This window comes from Podarcis erhardii (genome assembly GCF_964252035.2).
Source record: "Podarcis erhardii genome assembly, chromosome: 6".
Taxonomy (NCBI): domain Eukaryota; kingdom Metazoa; phylum Chordata; class Lepidosauria; order Squamata; family Lacertidae; genus Podarcis; species Podarcis erhardii.
Window position 1 is genome coordinate 95,514,896 of NC_138510.1, and position 22,854 is coordinate 95,537,749.

The 22,854-nt window shown below is 45.1% G+C and overlaps 1 protein-coding gene across 1 annotated transcript; it reads left to right on the forward strand.

The window, feature by feature from the left end:
- Positions 1-2,282: 2,282 nt before the first annotated feature.
- LOC309344261 (uncharacterized protein) lies at positions 2,283-21,871 on the forward strand (the record flags this gene model as incomplete). The annotated part of the gene is made up of 9 exons (XM_081866511.1): positions 2,283-2,495; positions 11,496-11,592; positions 14,898-14,998; positions 15,913-15,964; positions 16,440-16,516; positions 17,809-17,882; positions 19,970-20,110; positions 20,765-20,808; positions 21,627-21,871. 9 exons carry the CDS (start codon positions 2,283-2,285, stop codon positions 21,767-21,769), a joined length of 942 nt encoding a protein of 313 aa, XP_081722637.1. The 3' UTR covers positions 21,770-21,871.
- Between the last annotated feature and the right edge of the window lie 983 nt (positions 21,872-22,854).

Sequence of the window (22,854 nt, forward strand, 5' to 3'; positions counted from 1 at the left end):
TTTCTGGGTCCCCCCCCCCCCTCTCATCCAAAAGCTCTCAATCTGGCCTGTCGCTAGCCCTAACTTTAAAAAATGCAAATAAATGGGATCCTAGTCACGGATCTCTCGCGTCACCCAGATTTTGCAATGGTACGGAGAGATTAGTAGAAGGATTGCAAGGCCACATCCGGCAGGAGGATTCCGGTGTGGACTTTGCAATGTCAAAGGGAGGCATATTCAAACACCCAAATACGTCATCACCCGCCCACGTTTGCTAGGCCCATGTACTCGGTAGAGGAAGTTAAGGTTTGGTGGGGATGTGGGACAGGGCCTTCTCCGTGGGTGCTCCCAGACTCTGACTGATTATCTCAACTGTTTGACTGACTCTTAACAAATTCTCTCCCTCTCTCACACCAGACTAGCCCAACCCACAGACTTCTCTTCTCTGTCTCTTCTAACTTCAGACTGACTTCTCAACAAGTCTAACTAAAAAACTCTCTGTGCTTAAACCTTATACACAGTTAACTCTGCCCCCTGGGTTCCCATTGCTTAGACATTTTACAATTAGTTAATTCTTTCCCTATGAACCCAGTATGATGTCACACACATAGGAGGGCAAACGCCACAGAGGCTGAATATTTTCCAAACTAAGAGTAAGACAAGTTGTGCAAAGGAAAGATCTACGATAAGATTTTCTCATAGATCAGAGGCCGGTGATTCCATCTAGCTATGCCAAGAGGGGGCACTAATTATTTACTACCACCACTACTACTACTACTGTTACTTTTATTACAATTTATTATCCACCCTCCAGTAGTGATGTATGGAAGTGAGAGCTGGACCTTAAAGAAGGCTGATCGCCGAAGAATTGATGCTTTTGAATTATGCTGCTGGAGGAGACTCTTGAGAGTCCCATGGACTGCAAGAAGATCAAACCTATCCATTCTGAAGGAAATCAGCCCTGAGTGCTCACTGGAAGGACAGATCCTGAAGCTGAGGCTCCAGTACTTTGGCCACCTCATGAGAAGAGAAGACTCCCTGGAGAAGACCCTGATGTTGGGAAAGATGGAGGGCACAAGGAGAAGGGGACGACAGAGGATGAGATGGTTGGATAGTGTTTTCGAGGTTACCAGCATGAGTTTGACCAAACTGTGGGAGACAGTGGAGGACAGAGGTGCCTGGCGTTCTCTGGTCCATGGGGTCACGAAGAGTCGGACATGACTAAACGACTAAACAACAACAACATTATCCACCCTTCATACTAAGGTCCCCTAGGTGGGTTACAACAATTGAAACACAACATTTGGGTAGTGCCTTAGTAATGTTCTGCTCCCAAATAACCAGGTATCTTTTTGTGATGCAAAACTTTGGAAGTTTTTGAGTTGTTTCTGGAACTTATGATTGAAGCCTGATATAGGCACGTCGCTGGACCGTGCTCTGCACTATGCGAACGCTGAGAGTCATTGCGGTGTAGGGGTTAAAGTGCTGGACTAGGATATGCGATATGTGAGAGCCGGGTTCAAACCCGTGCCTTGCCATGGAGCCCACTGGGCGACCTTGGGTTGTGGGGAGAAGGAGAACTGTCTTTGCTGCCCTGAGCTCCTGGGGGGAAAGGTGACATATAACAACAGCAACATTTGTACAAATTACTAGAGATTTAAACCTGACCAGGAGATCCTGTGCCATGGACTTTCTTGCGTCCTTGCCTAGCTGTGCAGAAGCTCCCTACCCTTTCCGAGATGAGCTTTAACTGTGCAGTGTCTTCACTGCTATGGTTGTCTTTTAAATCAGGATTAGAAACTGGTTTGCAAACCCTGGTTCAAGCTAACTCTGGCTAGTATCAATTCATGTGCGACATCGTATCATAGTTAACCCCAACCAGGGAAAGGAACGAGAAGGATTCTGTAGGGATTGTGGAAGGAACTCCCCTTACCACAGATTAGAGATACAGTGGTACCTCGGGTTACATACACTTCAGGTTACATACGCTTCAAGTTACAGACTCCATTAACCCAGAAATAGTGCTTCAGGTTAAGAACTTTGCTTCAGGATGAGAACAGAAATCGTGCTCCAGCGGTGCGGCGGCAGCAGGAGGCCCCATTAGCTAAAGTGGTGCTTCAGGTTAAGAACAGTTTCAGGTTAAGAACGGACCTCCGGAACGAATTAAGTACTTAACCCGAGGTACCACTGTAGTGACCGTTGCATCTGTGTTAGGCCTTGACATTTGCCAAACTTGAAATTGGGAATGTTTACGTGCCAACAAATATTGGATACATTAATGATGTTTATATTTAAAATTGTGAATGTGGAGTGATCATGGTGGCACGCGGGATGACATTGTGAGCTTGGTACCCATTCTCGAGTTGCAGGAGGAAAGCTTTTGGCCGAGAACGGCTGGATCCTCTCTGAGCAGCCTTGTCCCTCGGCAGCCCCAGAGGACCTACCAAGCAGCACTTTGCGCTGAGCTGAAAAAGGTTGTCAGGGACATCCTGTCTTCTTCACCGCAGCCACATGAGGTAAAGGAGCGGCAAGGCTTGAAGCATTTAGAGGATTTTTCTTACAGGTACTTTGGCAGGTTGTTCAGGTGAAGAGGGCTCTGAGATATCAAAGGGTGTTCCAGCTTGTGTAGATTTAGGGTTATTATCTGGAACCTCTGCTTACAGGGCAAAAGGCGTCTGCCCTATTTAAACAGGATATTGATCTCTGTTCAAAGCCATTCTCTGCTTTCTCAGGCAACTCTGCTTCCCACCTACCCCTGCTTATAGTCTCGGGTTCTGTCCATTTTCAGCTTTCCTCAAGCCTCTTATCAGATGTCGAAACGAGAAACAGATTTGTTATCCCACCATCACTGACTGCCTTAAGCAAGTTCTCTGGGCGAAAAAATGTGATAGAGTTGTGTAAGTTTCCCAGCTGGCCTCCCTAGGGGTGGCAATCCTACAATAGATGAGAGTGCATTTGCGTCATAGGAAGTGCTTTCACAGCAGCCTTGAAAACAGGCCAAAGAATTTGCTAGCCCGCACAAATAGATACTAGCCCACCCATGGTGTGGTGCAGGGATAGCCTGAACAAGGGAGCCTGGTGTGGAAGAGTCTTTCCTTCTTGGGCGTGGAAAGATTCGCTTGCCTAGTTGCTTCGACGTTATTAGTTCTCAGCCCAGGTGAGCAGGCATTTGTTGATTTATTATGTGTAAATAGTAGTGTGAACTGTCTCTTGAAGGTACAAAGAGAAGGACAAAACCCTTTTATTTCAGATGAGTCTCTAATTAAATAAATAACATACCCTGGTCTAATCCCAGAGCCGGAATCCCTGTGGACATTATTGGGTAAGGTTTATGGTGTGCAGGGCTTGCTCTGTAGCGAGATCACAATCTCTGGTGTCACTGCAGACACATAGGTAAGAAGGGGCACAACCAATTGTATATGCCAGGGGTGGGCAGACTTCAGTCTTCTGAGATCCACTTCGTTTGTTTTCTTACTACAACCTTGACATCCACCAAGCTGAGCCTGATGCAAAGGACAAGAAGCTCCTGGAGTCAGTATTATTTAGCTCTGAGTACTCTTCTGCCAACCTAGCAGTTCGAAAGCACCTCAAAGTGCAAGTAGATCAATAGGTACCGCTCTGGCGGGAAGGTAAACAGCGTTTCCATGCGCTGCTCTGGTTCGCCAGAAGTGGCTTAGTCATGCTAATGGTGTTTCCTGCTTGGCAGGGGGTTGGACTCGATGGCCCTTGTGGTCTCTTCCAACTCTATGATTCTATGATTCTATGCTGGCCACATGACCTGGAAGCTGTACAGCGGCTCCCTCGGCCTATAGAGCGAGATGAGCGCCGCAACCCCAGAGTTGTCCGTGACTGGACTTAACTGTCAGGGGTACCTTTACCTTTACCTAGCTCTGAGTACTAGAACTGACTGAGGCTGATGGTTCTTCCTCATGAAAATGCACTCCTGGTACCTTCCCTTCTTCATTTCAGCAGCATAACTGGGAGGGATATTGTTTTGTTGGTATTGTTAGGTCAGAGTCTGAAATATTTGCTGATTTACTTTAAATCTCCCAGAGACTGACCACTGCACCCACAATGACCCTCCCACCAGCCACCACAACCATCTCCCCGACCTTCAGCTACCTTCTGCCCATAATACGCTCATTATTTCCACACTTCGATCTTTGCAGAAACATCTTACAAAAGTGCCCCTGTAGCTGGGAAGCATGTGGTGCAAATCTACCAAACTCAGATCGTCACTCTTGACAAGGATAAACCAAAATTGGCTGCCGTGTGAAGCACTGCTGAATACTAGTTTGCATCCCACAAAATGAAAAAGCACCTTGCTGCTGAAAAGATCAGACAGTGGTTTTTCTTGCAGTTCAAAATAAACAAGTCTGTATGTTGGTTATATGTTCTAGGTTTACCATTCGTTGGGCTTTGTGTGAACTAAAAATCCAGACAGTTTTACATTTTACATGGTTTTAAAAATTGGACTGCAAATTGGGCTCTTACTGCAGAAATAGCATTTTCACTGCCAACACACTATGAGATTATTCTGCATGGCTTTCTAAAGCATGCATATCCCTGGGTATTCAGGGAAAGTGCTGGACTTCCAGTTGGCAACTCACAGACCTTACAGGTTTGAGGGGGATGAATTGTGAGGGTCTGATACATGGTTTTGTGTTTTTTTTTAAAAAAATATTTATTACTTTTTCCAACAATTTAAACACTACAAAAAAGAAAAACAATACAATACAACACCAACACAGTAAACCAACAAAACAAAACAAACACAACTTAAAACACATCAAATAATTTCAATATCTTATCTTTCATTCACTTATTTCCGCGACCTCCTCACACCTCCCTTTTTGTATTCCACTTCTGTTAATTTTTTCAGCAATTCCTTTCCATCTTCCTCTGTTTTCAATCCTATTATCTTAACACATTCTAACCTTATTTTTCCTTTAATACTCTATTAATCTATTTATCCTTAATTCCTTATAACATTTCTACTAAAGCCATATAACTTCATTCCAATATTTTTCTAGCATTCATTAATTTTACAATATTTCCGTAAATAATCTTTGAACTTTTTCCAGTCTTCTTCCACCAACTCTTCTCCCTGGTCTTGGATTCTGCCAGTCATTTCCGCCAATTCCATATAGTCCATCAACTTCATCTGCCATTCTTCCCGGGTGAGTAAATCTTGTGTCTTCCAATACTTTGCGATGAGTATTCTTGCTGCTGTTGTTGCATACATGAAAAATGTTCTATCCTTCTTTGGCACCAATTGGCCGATCATGCCCAGGAGAAAGGCTTCTGGTTTCTTCAGGAAGGTATATTTGAATACCTTTTTCATTTCATTATAAATCATCTCCCAAAATGTCTTAATCCTTGGGCATGTCCACCAAAGGTGAAAAGATGTACCTTCAATCTCATTACATTTCCAACATTTATTGTCGGGCAAATAGTAATTTTTTTCAAGCTTGACTGGTGTCATGTACCACCTATAAATCATTTTCATTAAATTTTCTCTTAGGGCATTACATGCCGTAAATTTCATACCTGTGGTCCATAACTGTTCCCAGTCAGCCATCATTATGTTATGTCCAACATCTTGTGGCAAGAAGTGACAAGAAGTGATACATGTTTTGATTCCAGTGGTCAGTATAGGCCTGTGGGATATGGGTCCAGATCTTCTTTCAGAGATCACTGAGTAGAATTAGGCAAGTCTCTGTTCATCCCTTTGTAAAATGGGGGGGGGGGGAGGAAACCTTTTGGGAGGAGGCGTTGATGTTTCCCAGTATAGTACGGGCTTCTAAACCTTGCTAAGATGAATAAAGTTTTATAAGTATTGCAGCTGTAGAAATTTTCCTGAGCTGCTGAGTTTCTCCAGCTGAGGCCTGATCCTCACCTAGCCTTGTCAGCACCTGAGCTACTGCAGCAACATCCAATCCTTCTGCATTGCTGTGGGAAACCCTGGATGCGCCAGTGACGACCCATAAAAGTATTGGCATAGTTTCCTAAGGGTTAGCACTGGTTTGGGTGGGGAGATGCTACAGTGGAGGCTCCTCTCGTGTGGTCCAGGGCTTTTCGTGCTGACCTTTAAAGCCCTAAACGGCCTCGGTCCAGTATACCTGAAGGAGCGTCTCCACCCCCATCATTCTGCCTGGACGCTGAGGTCCAGCGCCGAGGGCCTTCTCGCGGTTCCCTCATTGCGAGAAGCAAAGTTACAGGGAACCAGGCAGAGGGCCTTCTCGGTAGTGGCGCCCACCCTGTGGAACGCCCTTCCAGCAGATGTCAAAGCGATAATCAACTACCTGACATTCAGAAGACATCTTAAGGCAGCCCTGTTCAGGGAAGTTTTTAACGTGTGATATTTTACTGTATTTTTGGTTTTTATGGAAGCCGCCCAGAGTGGCTGGGGAGGCCCAGCCAGATGGGCGGGGTATAAATAATAAATTATTATTATTATTATTATTATTATTATTATTATTATTATTTACGTATCATGGAAAAGATAGTCGTTGCCATGGTTTCCTCACTCCTGCAATAACAGGAGTACCTTCACCCTGTGGTTGTGAGTTCTCTACCTGTGGAACTCTGATTACAAACTGTCCCTAATAGTGCTTTGAACCTTGAACAGCTGAAACAGCACCAGGGTTGTGAGTTAGTGCTATAATATTAGCCCTGTGGAAAGATAACATTTCCCTAATGCCTGGCTGAAAATCAATATAGCATGACATGAGTGAATATTAAATAGTATGTGTCAGGGGTTCAGGAGCAGAGACACAGGAGAAGGAGCAAATGGAGAGTGAGGAGGAGGAATACGAGGGGGGTGTAGGCAGTGACAGTGGTCAGAGAGATTCCACGAGTCTCTCCAGCGAATCGGAAGATTCACAGAGAGGAGCGCCGATGGCCAGGGCAAGGGGGGTGCCAAGGGGGAAACCCCAGAAGGAAGGGGCCAGCGGGGACTCCCTGAGCAGCAGTTGGAAATCAGGACCAGCGTCCCCACCAGAGCGTAGTGGGGGGGAGGAGTCCCAGGCATCGGGACCAGTCTTCCCACCACCAGAGGGAGGATATGAGTCAGGATTGGCCACGCCTCCATCGGAGAGCGGGGAAACGGTCAAGAGGAAAGTCACCGGCTGGGCGCGCGTGCCAAGTTTAAATGTACAGGCGAGCGGCACAGCAGGTAGCCCGGATAGGGAGCCAGGTCCTAAAGCCCGCCGGAAGGAAGGGCAAGACTCAGGGGGGTCAGCGTCAGAAGAGTCCAGGAGGGAGGAAACCCCAGGGGGCAGAAGGACCCAGAGGAGGAAGGAACAGCGCAGGAGGTGGAGCCGGGCTAGGATCTTAAACTGGTGCGGAAGGGGCAGTGACTCAGAGGGGACTTCGCCGATCTAGAGTCTAGACGTAGGGTTGCACGCTCTGGCTTTAAAATGGAAATTATACTTCAATAAAGACTTTTGTACATAATATCAGCCTGGCGTTGGTCCTCTGTGAGCTGGGACCTAGAGGCAGCCCTGACAGTATGTTTGTGCATGTCTGAGGGACTGGTTGTGTCCTCAAGCCAGGGTAAGCCAAACCACGGCAGTGCAAATTCATGAACGTGCTGGTTCCTGAGGAGGAGATTGGAGCTGCACTGCTGCCCCAACCCTGGCTTTTTTGGTTTGGTCTAGCGTATTGTCCAAGCCTGGGATCATAGTTAGGGTCTCTCCTCCATGGCCACAATGCGTAGCCAAGGTTTTCCTTACAGTTACAGGTCTTGGTTAAGGAGTTGTGATGGCAAGCTGTACTCCAGTTCACTGTGATGTGCAAACCAGGCCAGTGAGGGAGCAGATGGAGAAATGAGTAAACAACAACAACAACCACAAACCAACGGATTTTAAAGCAACGTTTTCTACAAGAATTTTAATTCAACGTTTCCTTTTCTCCCAGAAAAACACACACTTTCTAGGTCATTATGTACCTCCAGGGGCAACTGCCTGCAGCTTAGGATAGGGCATGAAATAATGAAGTCAGTAGAAGAAACACAGGAGAGGAGGTTTTGGTTACATGCAGAGTATAAGAAACATCCTAATAGCATCCTAAGAGAGTGCACTAGTCAGATAAGAATTTTGGACCAATGCAACTATGAAGTAGGACTGTCAGCTAACCAGAAACAAAGAAAGACTGCCCTTTCTTGTGGCTCCCATTGATTCTTGGTTCATAGGAATCATTCAGTGTTTTTTTACAGCATGGAGATGAGTGCTATCTCCTGCTAAAGCCGGCTGATTAAGCTGGTATGAGAGCAGAGGAGGGTAATAAAAAAATAATAATAAAAGGTCACTGAGGCTGCAGTCCCATGCACACAAGTAAGCCCTATTGAACTTGAAGTGACTTATTTCTTAGTCAGCATCCACGGGAAGAACAGACTCCATGAGAGTGAGTATCTGCCTTTGCAACAGTGGTGGCAAAGATCTGTACTTATTTCTTGAACACAAATGCTGTTTGTTTGCACTGGGGATGCAGTATGACGTTGCTGTCCCAGTCTTGTGATTGCTGCTCACCCAATTTTAGCGCTTTATTCACTTACATATTTAGCCAGAATGGAACAATGATAACTTCAACCAGTACAACATGCTCCCCATGGGAGCTGTGAAATCTTTTTTTAGGGCTTGCCGGAATGTTTGGACAGACCTTAGTCAGCGTTTCTTCAGCTGCAGAAACTCCAGTCCTGAATATGTTATACAGTGGTACTTTGGTTTAAGAACAACTTAGTTTATGAACAACTTGGATTAAGAACGCTGCAAACCCAGAAGTAGGTGTTTTGGTTTGTGAACTTTGTCTTGGAAGCAGAACATGTTTCGCTTCCTGTTAAGTGTGTTCTATTTGTAAATTGAGTCCTCTGCTGCTATGGGAAAGCACGCCTTGGTTTAAGAAAGCTTTGGTTTAAGAACGGACTTCCGGAATGGATTAAGTTCATAAACCAAGGTACCACTGTATTGCTTAAAATAAGTCAGTGGGATATGAGCCAGTCTTGCAAGTAAGATGACAAAAGGTACTAGCCAACAATACTCCTTTTTATGAGACCAGCAACTTCTATGAATCATTTGTGGTACATAAGTAACCCAAAAAGATTTAAAGAACCCCCTCATTTTTGGGTTAGAAATGCTTGCCGGCCAGGCCTCTTGGCAAAACTGCTCAAAGATCTGCACTGACAGCTGATTTGTTACTGGGTGAAATTAAAGGTTCTAATATGGGCATTATGTATGAAAGGGATGCGGATGGCGCTGTGGGTTAAACCACAGAGCCTAGGATTTGCTGATCAGAAGGTTGGCGGTTCGAATCCCCATGACGGGATGAGCTCCCGTTGCTCGGTCCCAGCTCCTGCCCACCTAGCAGTTCGAAAGCACGTCAAAGTGCAAGTAGGTAAATAGGTACTGCTCTGGCAGGAAGGTAAACAGCGTTTCCGTGCGCTGCTCTGGTTCGCCAGAAGTGGCTTAGTCATGCTGGCCACATGACCCAGAAGCTGTACACCAGCTCCCTTGGCCAATAAAGCGAGATGAGCGCCGCAACCCCAGAGTCGGCCACAATGGGACCGAATGGTCAGGGGTCCCTTTACCTTTAATATGGGTATATAAAGCCCTTAACAGCTTGTGACAGGTTTCCTTTAAGGGATTGCCATGCCCTGTACATGCTGATTTGATCGCTCCAATCTGCCTAACTTGCACTTTTACAATTGCCACATAATGTCCGTTGCTGAGGAGTTGTACCTGTAAAGTGTCAGCACTTCTGCTGTAAAACTCCCTGCCTATTGACATTGCAGGTGCCCTTGCTATGTTGCTTTTGATGCCTGCTAAAAATGCTATTTCCCCCCAGTCTACCCAGGTTTTAATAGTTTTTTTTAAATGTTACCTTTGTTTATAATGATTATATTTTTATGTCTATTTCACTGGTTATGGATTTTAGCTGTTTTTTTTAAATTTACAAAGTTATTACTACACTGCTTGCAAAGCTCTGTAATTATTTCCTAAATAAATAAATGTTTCTAACTCATCCGTGATCACCGGTGATTGGGAAAGTGTACAAGAATATTTTAGGCAGCCCATCTAGCCTCAGGATTGCAACCAGTGCATCCTCGTTTAAGAAAAGAACTTACCTGAACCTTGAGATAATCATCTAAGGCCCTTCTTCATGTGCCTCCTCCACGAGAGGTCCAGAGGGTGGCAACACGAGAACGGGGCCTTTTCTGCAGTGGCTCCTCCTTTGTGGAGTGCTCTCCCCAGGGAAGCTCACCTGGTGCTTTCATTACACACCTTTAGGTCTTTGGCTTATTGACATCCAATGCTCTTTTAAATGCGTTGTGTGTGGGGGTGGGGTGGGGAATTATTGGTTTGTTGTTGTTCTTATTTTAATTATGTATTTTGGTTTTTTTTATATTGCATTTTTACGTTGTGAACTGCCCTGAGATGAAGGTTAATATAAAAATTTAATGAATAAAAACACAAATAAAAAAGGGGGCAGGACCAGTTGCAGGGTTGCTGCCTTCCATCTCTCTACTTCTTCCATTGCAGAAAATGCTAGCTTGGGTTAAGGAGATGTTTCTCAAGAAAATGGCAAGGGGGAAAAGGATAATGCCTCTCCCTTTGCACTGCGGCCTCAAACCAGATCAGGCCCCCTTTAGCTGCTATTTTAAAGTCTGAGAAGGAGCTAGGCACCCACAAGAGTCAATTGCACTTGGGCAAAAAAAATGAGAGGCACAAATACAAGATGGGTGACACCTGGCTTGAGAGCAGTACATGTGAAAAGGATCTAGGAGTCTTGGTTGACCACAAACTTGACATGAGCCAACAGTGTGACGCGGCAGCTAAAAAAGCCAATGCAATTCTGGGCTGCATCAATAGGAGTATAGCATCTAGATCAAGGGAAGTAACAGTGCCACTGTATTCTGCTCTGGTCAGACCTCACCTGGAGTACTGTGTCCAGTTCTGGGCACCACAGTTCAAGAAGGACACTGACAAACTGGAACGTGTCCAGAGGAGGGCAACCAAAATGGTCAAAGGCCTGGAAACGATGCCTTATGAGGAAAGGCTAAGGGAGCTGGGCATGTTTAGCCTGGAGAAGAGGAGGTTAAGGGGAGATATGATAGCCATGTTCAAATATATAAAAGGATGTCACATAGAGGAGGGAGAAAGGTTGTTTTCTGCTGCTCCAGAGAAGCGGACACGGAACAATGGTTCCAAACTACAAGAAAGAAGATTCCACCTAAACATTAGGAAGAACTTCCTGACAGTAAGAGCTGTTCGACAGTGGAATTTGCTGCCAAGGAGTGTGGTGGAGTCTCCTTCTTTGGAGGGCTTTAAGCAGAGGCTTGACAACCATATGTCAGGAGTGCTCTGATGGTGTTTCCTGCTTGGCAGGGGGTTGGACTCGATGGCCCTTGTGGTCTCCAACTCTATGATTCTATGATTCTATGTGTGTTTAACATCAGATCCCATACGGCTTCTGTGTCTAAGACTGACTTGTATAAACAGCTGTGATTCTTCCTGCAGGTCAGAATTTGTGTCCGTTGCTATGGAGTGAATTTTGCTGACATACTGGCTTGCCAGGGTCTTTGCCAAGAAAAGCCTTCCCTTCTATTCACTCCAGGTGAGCAGGTCCTTTTCAGTCCAGCTCACTTTGTTATAGCCCACTCCCCCCCCCCGCCCAAACAACACAAGCCCTGTTTAGGGAAGCTTTTAATGTTCGATGTACTGTATTTTAATATTGCGTTGGAAGCCACCTAGAGCGGGCGGGGTATAAATAAATTATTATTATTATTATTATTATTATTATTATTATTATTATTATTATTAGCAGGGATGGCCAACTACCAAGAGCCTGAGATCTACTTTCAGAATTAAAATCTGGCAGTGATCTACCCCTGTTTTTTTTTGGGGGGGGGGGTTCAGCTCAAAGTTGTTGAGCTTTTTTTGGGTCATGGGGGGGGTTAAGGTGCAGGCTTTTTGGGGGAGGAGAGTTCCATTTTTCGGCGGGGGGGGGGAGCTCCACCTCCATCGTTCTGCCCAGACACTGAGATCCAGTGCCGAGGGCCTTCTGGCAGTTTCTTTTACGATAATGAAGCAATGCAGCTGCAAAGTCCTGCTTGAAGTGTAAACATGATGGGAATGTTGGGACTGCTGTGGGAACAGAGGGGCAGTCATTTCACAGTGTGCAGCACCGGAATTACCTCACAGTGTAATATGAGCTGTACAGGATGTACAGGAAGTTTTAGTTTCTACACTGCTGGAATTTGAAGAGAGCAGTCATGTTTTTTGTAACGCTGCAAAGACAGAAATAAAAGCATGTAAATACATTTCTGTCTATCTCTTTCCCCTGCCTGGGGGAGGCAGGAAAGAGGGGTGTGTTCTTCTCACGTTTGAGAAGAATCACCGATCAAGAGCTTGCCTGCGTCTGCTGGGGAATGCAGCCAGGGAGGTCAACAGGGAATCAAGCCGGGTGCCTGGACTGCTGCCAGCTTCTCATGAGAAGGGCTTGAATTTCCAACAGTTCCCTCACTGCAAGAAGCCAAGTTACAGGGAACCAGGCAGAGGGCCTTCTCGGTAGTGTCACCCGCCCTATGGAACACCCTTGCACAGGATGTCAAAGAGAAGAACCAGACTTTTAGAAGACATCTGAAGGCAGCCCTCTTTAGGGAAGCTTTTAATATTTAATAGGTTATTGTATTATAGTGTTCTGTTGGAAGCCACCCAGAGTGGCTGGGGAAACCCAGCCGGATGGGCGGGGTATAAATAATAAATTATTATTATTATTATTATTATTATTATTATTATTATTATCATCATCATCATCATCATCATCATCATCATCATTATTGAGGGAGGTTGCAGTTCAGAGGCAGGCAGATGAGGGGCAAAGATAGGAAATCATGGGAGAGCCAGAACAACACCTGGCTGACAATTTGTCATTAGAAAGCCTTCCAGACTCTCCATCTCCCAGAACCTGGTGAGCCTTAAAAGTAGGAGAGCAAAGAGCTCAAAGACAGAGGGCACATAACAGCACCTGTAGAAGAGGTGATGGGAATGACGAATGAGGAAGTGGGAGAGACGGGGGTGGAGATTCACTCGGGACAACGCCATTATCCAAGAGGCTGGGTGCTATAGCCTCTCTCTGTAAAGACTGAAATAAAACAGGATGGTAAGAAACTTTTCCTTGTCTTTACACTTTCCTGGGGAGCCAGCCAAGACTCACTGACAACATCTTGACATTAGGCGACAATATTGGAGGGAATGAAAATGGAGGGAGTAACCAAATATATGGCCCCTGACCTCTACGGGACACCATTTTTCTTCCAGAGAGGGGCTGCAACAGCTGCATGCCTTATCTCAACAACCCTTAGGAAAGCTCTGTAAAGTAACGCACCATTTTCGCCCTCCAAATTGCGGGGGGGGGGGGGGAGTGGGGTGGGAGGTGCTGAGAGAATGGTGGCTTGCCTGTGGCCATCTTGTGAGGTCAATGGCTGAGGTGAGACTTGAACCGGGAATTTTCTTTCTTTTATATATATATATTTATTTATTAAAGTTTCAAAAAAGTTACAAAAATAAATAAAGACAGTTAAAAACATTTCCCTCTTTCCATGTCTTATCTTTCATTAACTTATTTCCCTGACCTCCTCACACCTTCCTTTTTTGTATTCTAGTTCACTTAAATATTCCAGCAAATCCTTTCCAACTTGTTTCTTATCCTAATAATTTATCCTATTATGTTATAATATTACATTCTGCTCTTTCAACAATTAAAAAAACAATTTTTACCTAATCTTTTATATCATTTCTGCTAATACCACATTACTTCATTCCAACATCCTTCTAACATTCCTGAATTTTACAATGTTTCTGTAGATAAACTTCCAATCTTCTTCCACTAACTCTTCACCTTGGTCTCGGATTCTGCGAGTCATCTCCGCCAGTTCCATATAGTCCATCACTTTCATCTGCCATTCTTCCCGGGTGGGTAAATCTTGTGTCTTCCAATACTTTGCGATGAGTATCCTTGCTGCTGTTGTTGCATACATAAAAAAAGTTCTATCCTTCTTTGACACCAATTGGCCGACCATGCCCAGGAGAAAGGCCTCTGGTTTCTTCAAGAAGGTATATTTAAATACCTTTTTCATTTCATTGTAGATCATCTCCCAGAAAGTCTTAATCCTTGGGCATGTCCACCAAAGGTGAAAGAATGTACCTTCAGTCTCTTCACATTTCCAACATTTGTTATCGGGTAAATGATAGATTTTTGCAAGCTTGACTGGTGTTATGTACCACCTGTATATCATTTTCATTATATTCTCTCTTAAGGCATTACATGCCGTAAACTTAATACCTGTGGTCCATAACTGCTCCCAGTCAGCCACCATAATGTTATGTCCAACGTCTTGAGCCCATTTAATCATACCTGATTTCACCGTTTCATTTGAACCGGGAATTTTCTGCCCCTTGCTCTTAGGGCAGAAAAAACAACTATTACCAGTGAAGGCAAGCCGCGGCTATGTATCACATTTTTACGTTGTTATACAGCAGAGAGCAGTGGAAGGATGTTTTTCCCTGCTGCACATTACTTGACTTGTTTCCTTGTGCGTCAGCCCCCGCCAAGGTCTGATCTGGGAGGAGTGGGGATTATAATAATAATAATTCAACCTTTCCGTCCAGTTTTGAAAAACTTTGTTCAATGTTCTCTTTATTGTGCTTGTAGTGACACCTTCTGGCCATTCCTCCGCACTGATTTCTATTAAAGTTGTGTCTTTTGTGATATGCCCAAACATGTACTGTGTGTGCTATAATTTGCAGTACTGGCAGGCAGGAAAATGCAGTCAGGAAAGAAGGATTATATCACCGTTGTTATTCATTGTTAGCATCTGTATTCTGTATGTTCGGTCCATTGAATGAAGCTCGCAGTAGGTGCAGAAGCCACAGATGCTAACACTGGGGATGTGATGGAGACTGGGGATTTTTCTGGGGATGTGATGGAGACTGGTGAGGCTGTCAACAGCCTAAAGGAGGTGAGAGGAATTCATTGGGGCTGGAGGTGTCAAGAGAATTCTGGCAAAAATGACTAATATTTCCTTATTTGTCCCATGTTTCGAATGGAAATCAATTCACCAGACTGATTCACATTTTTAATCTATTTTTTTTTCCCAAAGGAAAGTTCATTGAATGCTGTTCTTTCAAACTGTTTTTAGGGAACCGGCTTAACGAGTTTCATTACATTAAGCAATATTAGCCTTATATTAAATAAATAATATTTGTGCAACAGTTTCAGTTAGGGCGGACTTCGCTCTGTCGCACTGAAGGAGGCCAGAAGCAGAGACATGGAGTCGTGCAAGGCAAAGGTATCAAATAGTTCAGGGGCCTAGTTGCTGCCCTGGGTGGTGCTGCTCAGTGGTGTAGTGTGGGGGGTGCAGGGGGGCCGGTCGCACTGGGCTCAACATCTGGGGGTTAGGGTTAGGGGGCGCAAATCCACGGGTTAGGTGGCACAAATCCACGGGTTAGGGGGCACAAATTACTTGCCTTGCCCCGGGTGCTGACAACCCATGCTACGCCACTGGTGCTGCTTGCACAGATCCTGTTAGCTCCCATATCCAGTGGCGTAGCGTGGGGGGTGCAGGGGGGCCCGGCTGCACCAGGCGCAACATCTGGGGGTTAGGGTTAGGGGCGCAAATCCACGGATTAGGGGGCGCAAATTACTTGCCTTGCCCCGGGTGCTGACAACCCACGCTACGCCACTGCCCATATCCCAGTTTGCCATTTGGATTAGAGCCAGGGGGATTGGCAAAATGATTGCAAAGCTGCTGCTGTCAGGTCAAGAGCACTGCTTTCAACATGTCTGGATGTTTTACTGTTTTGCGGGGAGAAATGGTAGGGCATCGCTTTATCTCGCGTGTTGATAGCTTTCCATCGATGGCTTTTGGACTAGGGGGGTCGTGTAATTGGTGTGGCCAATACCAAAGCTCTGGCAGAGGAGTACCGTATTTTTCGCTCTATAGGACGCACCCGACCATAGGACACACCATGTTTTAGAGGGAGAGCGCAAGAAAAAAAATTCTCCCCCTCTCTGCTCAGCACCCCTTCAGCAAAGCGTCAGGAGAAACAGAGCCCCTTCCATAAATATAGATGGGAAATGGCTGTGTATAGTGAATACTTATCTACTTTTAAAATTCTCATTCTTGATCTTATTTCTTCCTTTTCTTTATCTTCTTCTTGTTCTTTTCTTTTATATTTTACCTTTCATTTCTTTTCTTTATTGTGAATATTGTTTTGTAGAGGTGCAAATAATTGTAAATATGAGAAGAGGTAAAATGTTTTCTAATTTTCTATTGGTTACATGTATTTTTTCCTTTTTTGTATATTTGTATTTTTTTCTAATTTGTACTCAGTAAAATGAATAATAAATAAATAAAGCTCATCATGTGCCCATCTCCTCGTCCCACTTGGCGGCGTCAGGCAACTTCATGTTTTGCCACATGAAATCGAGGAACATGGAGGCCTGCAGTAACCGGCCCAGCCTCTGGAAGTGCCATGTATGGTAGGAGAGACTCCACAGCTGATTTGATCCCTTCGCATTGCAAGAGGTTCTCTGGCGTCTCATGCTTGAGGAGGGTTTCCACCACTGCCTGAGCCTCGAGGTAGTTCCGCGAGTTTGTGTTCCACGTGATGGAAAACTTCAACACAGCCTCTGGAAGAAGGGGTTTGGGGAAGACACATCAGGAAGGAGTGCAAGTTGCAGGCAGCATGGCCACCTTGAACCAGCACACCTCTCTTGCGAAGCGTGGCCAGGTCTGGGCACACACCTGACCTGCGCCTTTCTTCAAGGCAGGGAAGCAGATCCAACACCCCTCCCCACCTAGTAGAAACAATTAGTGATGGGAGGGGTGACTGAGTTTATTCCAGACTACATGGTTTGCAGGAATGGGTTTTATAATATTTATAAAAGTACAACAACAATATGCATTATAATCTTTGCTCTAGTATTACAGAGCTGGTGGAGCTAATTTGAGGCTGTGTATAAAAGCCTCAAAAAAGCATTATCGCTTCTCCCCTGTAAGAATCCTACCGCATAGCTACAATTTGTAGCACCCTTTACAAACGGCAATTCCCAGGATTCTTTGGGAGAAATGTGCTTTTAATGCCTGTTTTTCCTGCAGCAGGCATGCTCAGATACCCCTCTGGAAGCTCAATCCCACAGAAAGCTGTGACGGCCACCAACTTGGATGGTTTTATGCAGGAAAGGCTATCAATGGCCACCAGGCACAATGGCTATGCTCTACCTCCACAGTCAGTGGCAGTAACGTTTGTGAATAGTAGTTGCTGGAAGATGCAGGAAGGGAATACAGAATGCTCTTGTTTCCACAGGCCTCTGGTTGGCCTCTGTGAGAACAGGATGCTGGACTAGACAGGCCAATGTGGCTTCATCCAGCAGGCACTTCTTATGTCCTTACGTGGTTCAAGGGTAGAGATTGTGAGAAGGCATCTTCCCAAGCAATCCCACCCCGCAAATAGCTTTGGAGCCTTCTTGCCTCTAGCCTAGCCCTCACCCCTTTTCCTGTTCCCGCTGGAGTCTTCTTTTGCTCGCCACGCCTGCGGGCTCTCTTCTGGCCAACGCTGCCAATGACCGATCTTAAATACTTGGGGTCGGTGAGATTCGGCAATCGCAGCACCTTGCGCCTGCTGGACCTCCTGAGCAGAGCAGGTTGTCTTGCTCCTCGTGAAGTAGGGTGAAATGTGAGGAGTGTTGCAAGCCGGTGCAGAGGCAGAAGGTCTGGCCGAGATGGTAGAGCATGGCTTCTCTGTCTGGGGCTTCTTCCTAACCCAGTGGAACACCAGTATCATACGCCTCTTAGATGGGTTGGACATGCTGAAGAAGGTGCTGGAGGCCCAAAGACCAGGGTAACTTCAAAGCGGAGGACACAGCAGGCAGTTCCCTATCAATGGTGCCAAATCCAAGCAAATGTTAGCTCCAGCCCTGTTAAATCGATCCAGCAATTATGAATGTTAAAGAAGGGATTAATTCCTCAGGCAGTAGGAAAAGTCTGTGGCTTTTCAATAGATGGGAGCCCCCAACTACTGCCACTGTTGACAGCCTGTTGCCCCTTCATTCTGCTTGAATCGGTTATGTCACAATGGTTCCTTCATCAGATGTTTGTGAGCACGAAAATGCTGTTGGGAGTTTCAGCAATGAAGGCTCAGGCATAACATACTGTTTGAAAGTCTGAACATTTCCTCTTTTTTTATTTAACAAAATTTATATACCACTTTTATAACTTATATACAAATTATTAGGAGAGTAAGTTAAAAATATACTGTAGTTTATTCACTTATAGGCTAGTTTACATACTTTATTCCTTCTTATACTTCTATCCCACCTTTCCTCCACAGAGCATACACACTTCAGCCTCCACCTTCTCCATTTTATCCTGACAGCAATATTGTGAGCTAGGGCCATAGCTCAGTGGTAGAACAACTGTTTAGCATGCAGAAGACATCAGGTTCAGTCCCCAGCATCTCCTGGTGGGACTGGGAGCGCTCCCTCTGCGCTTCGGAGGCTTCGCGTTGCTATCGCTGAAGCCAAGGAGCCTGCATTCGCTCCATAGGACGCACACACATTTCCCCTTAATTTTTGGAGGGGGGAAAGTGCGTCCTATAGAGTGAAAAATACAATACATTGCAAATCAAAAGATAATTGAAAACAAGCCCCCAAAGTATAATTCTTTAGGGTTGCAGCATGTAGACGTGTAATCCAATATTGGCCGAAGCTACCTCACTTCTCCAGACGTGTTAAGATTGGGTTGCCTGTGAAACTTTGGGTTGGCATTTTTGGGAATTTTCATCATGACATTTTGGGCAGCACTGAGCTGTGTTGTATCCCGAATCTAGCAAGTGAGGTTAGTTACCGGTAATCTTCTGGCCAATCTTCTAATGAAAAAACTGGCAACACCTTTATGTGTTTGGCCATATCTGTTACCACTTGGGCCCATTTGCTGTGTGTGTTCCTCTCATGCGCATGTATTGGAAGACAGCCAGGACTGCTTCAACTGCAGTGAAATTACCATATTTTTCCATGTATAAGACTAGGTTCCCCCCCTAATAAATTATGTCAAAAATTAGGGGGCATCGTATACACAGATAGTGCTGAGGCCATTTTCTTAAATACGAGTCCCCCAAAATAAGGGGCTACTTATACATGGGGGTGTTTTATAGACGGAAGAAATTAGTACTCTGTGACCTCTGCTACAGTGCCTTATGAACAAGGGTGTGGCTGTAATACCCTGGACCTCTTCGTTGCTGAAGACCAGGGTGACATACCGTAGACAGCAACCTTGGACTTGTGCTTATCTATTTAGAAAGTCCTAACCTACAGCAAAATAAACGAATGAATGAATTTTATTATTTCGGTCACAGACCAGTTCCAGCCCACATACAATATCAAGGAAGTCATAAAACACGATAGGGATACATTTGAATTTGCAATTAGGTAGAACAGGGACAATACAGATATAGCAACAATTAAAAAATATATAAATTAAAACTTAGTCCCTAACATATAACCTAAAATTATCATTTAAAACCTTAATCATTATGATAGCACAGCTTGTTCTCTAAGTTTTATGACAATCACACAGAATTTGGCTGCCCTTAACGTGATCTCAGGATCCTTGTCCTCTACCAGGGATATTAGACATTGAAGTTTGGATTCATTTGGAGATTTTTGTATAGCAGGGGTAATAAATACCGAGCGTATATCCCCGTAGAAACGGCAGCGTAACAAGGCATGAGAGACAGTTTCTACCTCCATCAAGCCGCTGGGGCAGACTCGTTCCGCGTACGGTTTACCCTCAAATCTGCCCTGCAATAAGGCAGATGGCAGCATGTTGAACCTAGCGAGGGTAAATGACCGTCTGAGCAACATAGACATTCAAAACAAAAAACCAGAGGGGTGGGAAAGGCCTTTGGAAAGAAAGACCTTTTTTTGGAAGTTTGGTATTTGTGTTTGTCTCTTTTGTGGATCTCCTCTGGATGATCCCACCTGGAGTGGCTTATGAAGATCCTGCCACTCTGCCCGTCTCCTATGGCACAGCCATTCTGGCCCTTGAACCGAGAGCAAAGACGCAGTCAGGGTGAGTGGAGGAGGCCCAGAGATCAGCGCGATTAAACCTTATTATGACTGTCCAACAAAATTCAGTTTCCTGCTGCAGTTTCTGGCTGCCTTGAGACATTCTTTGGTGTATGGTGACGGGATTAACCAGATCAGCGCAGCATTTTGAGTAAAGTTCAGGGTTGTCGCCCTATATTTCGGATCTTTTGCCAATATAGATGTTACACAAAATGATATAAATAATGTAGAAATGTTTTGATTTTGTTGGTGGCTATAATATAAAATGGCTGCTTTTTCAGGCAGGGAGTCGGTACTGTGTTACTATGGGAACAATAAAGTTAGCAAAATGCTGGCTAAATAAGAAATCAATCAGGGAGATAGACTATTGTAAACAAGTGGGGCAGGCAAGAAGGAGAAAGAGGCAGCAAGAAATGAGAAGGAAGAATCAGGTAGCCGCATCTAAGATGGAATCTACACACATATAAAAAATGCTGCGAAAATGCTTTTTTAAAAAAACCTTCTGAAAAATTACATTGGATTTTGCATAGCTCACTGTCGCCACCTGGGGCCGATGTGGTCATTGACACCGTTGGTGGGGACATCTTCAGGGAGACATTTCACAGGTGGCCTGGGGCCTGCATCCTCTTCACGTGAAAAGCTTTCCCACATGCCATAGAATGACCTACAAGGGCCCTTCCATCTTGGAGGGTTTACCTGCATGTGAGATCTAAACCATCTCCAAAGATCCCCCCCTCCCCAAATTGGCCAATTATATTTTGGGATACCTATGTGGGAACCAGCACAATGTAGTCCAAAATGTCTGGAGGGCACCAGGTTGGGGAAGTGCTATATGAGGGGGTTTGTTTCTGACCTGGTATAATTCTGGCTTCTTCGTGGCCAATATCTGAAGAAGTCCAAGTGCTGTGCCACCTGGTTAGTATATATTTATTAATTTATATACTGCTCTTAATAATAGATGACATAGCCAAATGCATGACAGGGCAAAATAAAACCACGAAACCATCTTAAACAGACAGAAGCAAGGCAAGGCCATTTCAGTGACAGATGTCCCAGGAACAATGTGGTACCCTTTGGCTTGCCTAGCCTGTTTAAATCTGGGTGGCCCTTTAGCATAAAGCCAAAAGGAACTTGTTATGAACTGAAGTTCTCACTCTGGGCCAGCAGGGGGATACTGTAGATAGTTATGCAAATAAAGGATCAAAAGTGTTGTTCAGTGATTGGATAGTTTTAGAAAGTTGCTACAGTAACGTTATACTGAGGCTCTATATAAGCAGGCTGACTGAACCCCTCAGTTCAGTTCTGTTCTGGCCTCTGAATAAACAAGAGCTGTTTGAAGAATCACTGTGTCGTCTGATATGTTCACCCACAACTTAACTGAACTGGCAACGATTAAGGATTATACTTGGCTGCCCTAAAAAGCTGTTTAGCAGCCTCAAAGGGGCCTGATGTTCTAGCACTTTGAGTGCATGTTTGTAAATATGACCTGCTTTCTTCATTTGTTGTGCACAATGCTTGAGCGCTGCTGCGGAGATATGTGTTCACTGGCATCTTTGTAAAACTTCTTGTGCCTTTGTGTTTGAATTCTTTTCAGGTAAATGAAGCCTTTGCACACGTGACGCAGCGTAAGTCTACAGGAAAGGTGGTCATCTCCGTTAGTTAAACCTGTCTTTTTTTGGAGGAAACCACCCTTGGCTCCATTGTGCTGAAGAGGAAGGAGACTGCCACCATCAAAGCCAAATGATTCACTTAAGCCACTAAGGCAGTTTTGGATTATGGGAGGGGACAGGATACTGTGCAGGCCCATCCACTGAATGTATGATATCCGTATAGCTTCTACCTGTCAGAACCCAACAGTGTTGTATTTATATCCTTGCCTGCTCTTCGCCCAGCTTTCTTGCCATCTTCAAAAAATATTGGAGCAGCAGCAGCAGTAGCAGCAGTGCTGGCATGCGCACAAGTCCCAGACTACACTCCTAGAGTATTCAAGCCTAGAGAATGAGACATTTCTGGCCGTCTAAGTTGCCTGCTAGTGATGTATGGAAGTGAGAGCTGGACCATAAAGAAGGCAGATCGCCGAAGAATTGATTCTTTTGAATTATGGTGCTGGAGGAGACTCTTGAGAGTCCCATGGACTGCAAGAAGAACAAACCGATCCATTCTTAAGGAAATCAGCCCTGAGTGCTCACTGGAAGGACAGATCGTGAAGCTGAGGCTCCAATACTTTGGCCACCTCATGAGAAGAGAAGACTCCCTGGAAAAGACCCTGATGTTGGGAAAGATGGAGGGCACAAGGAGAAGGGGACGACAGAGGACAAGATGGTTGGATAGTGTCTTCGAAGCTACAAACATGAGTCTGACCAAACTTCGGGAGGCAGTGGAAGACAGGAGTGCCTGGCGTGCTCTGGTCCATGGGGTCACGAAGAGTCGGACACGACTAAACGACTAAACAACAACAACAAGTTGCCTGCAAGGGAGACTGCCTGCTTAGGAACCACTCTGAGTTCTTAGGAGGAAGAACAGTACAGAAGGGAGCAGAGTAGAGCAGTGTCTCCCAACCTTGGGCCTCCAGCTGTTTTTTGGACTACAACTCCCATCATCCCTAGCTAGCAAGACCAGTGGTCAGGGATGAGGGGAATTGTAGTTCAAAAAACAGCTGGAGGCCCAAGGTTGGGAAACACTGAAGTAGAGCTGTCTCTAGTGGCATGCTCAGCACCTATTTTTGCTGCTGCTAGACCAGGCATAGGC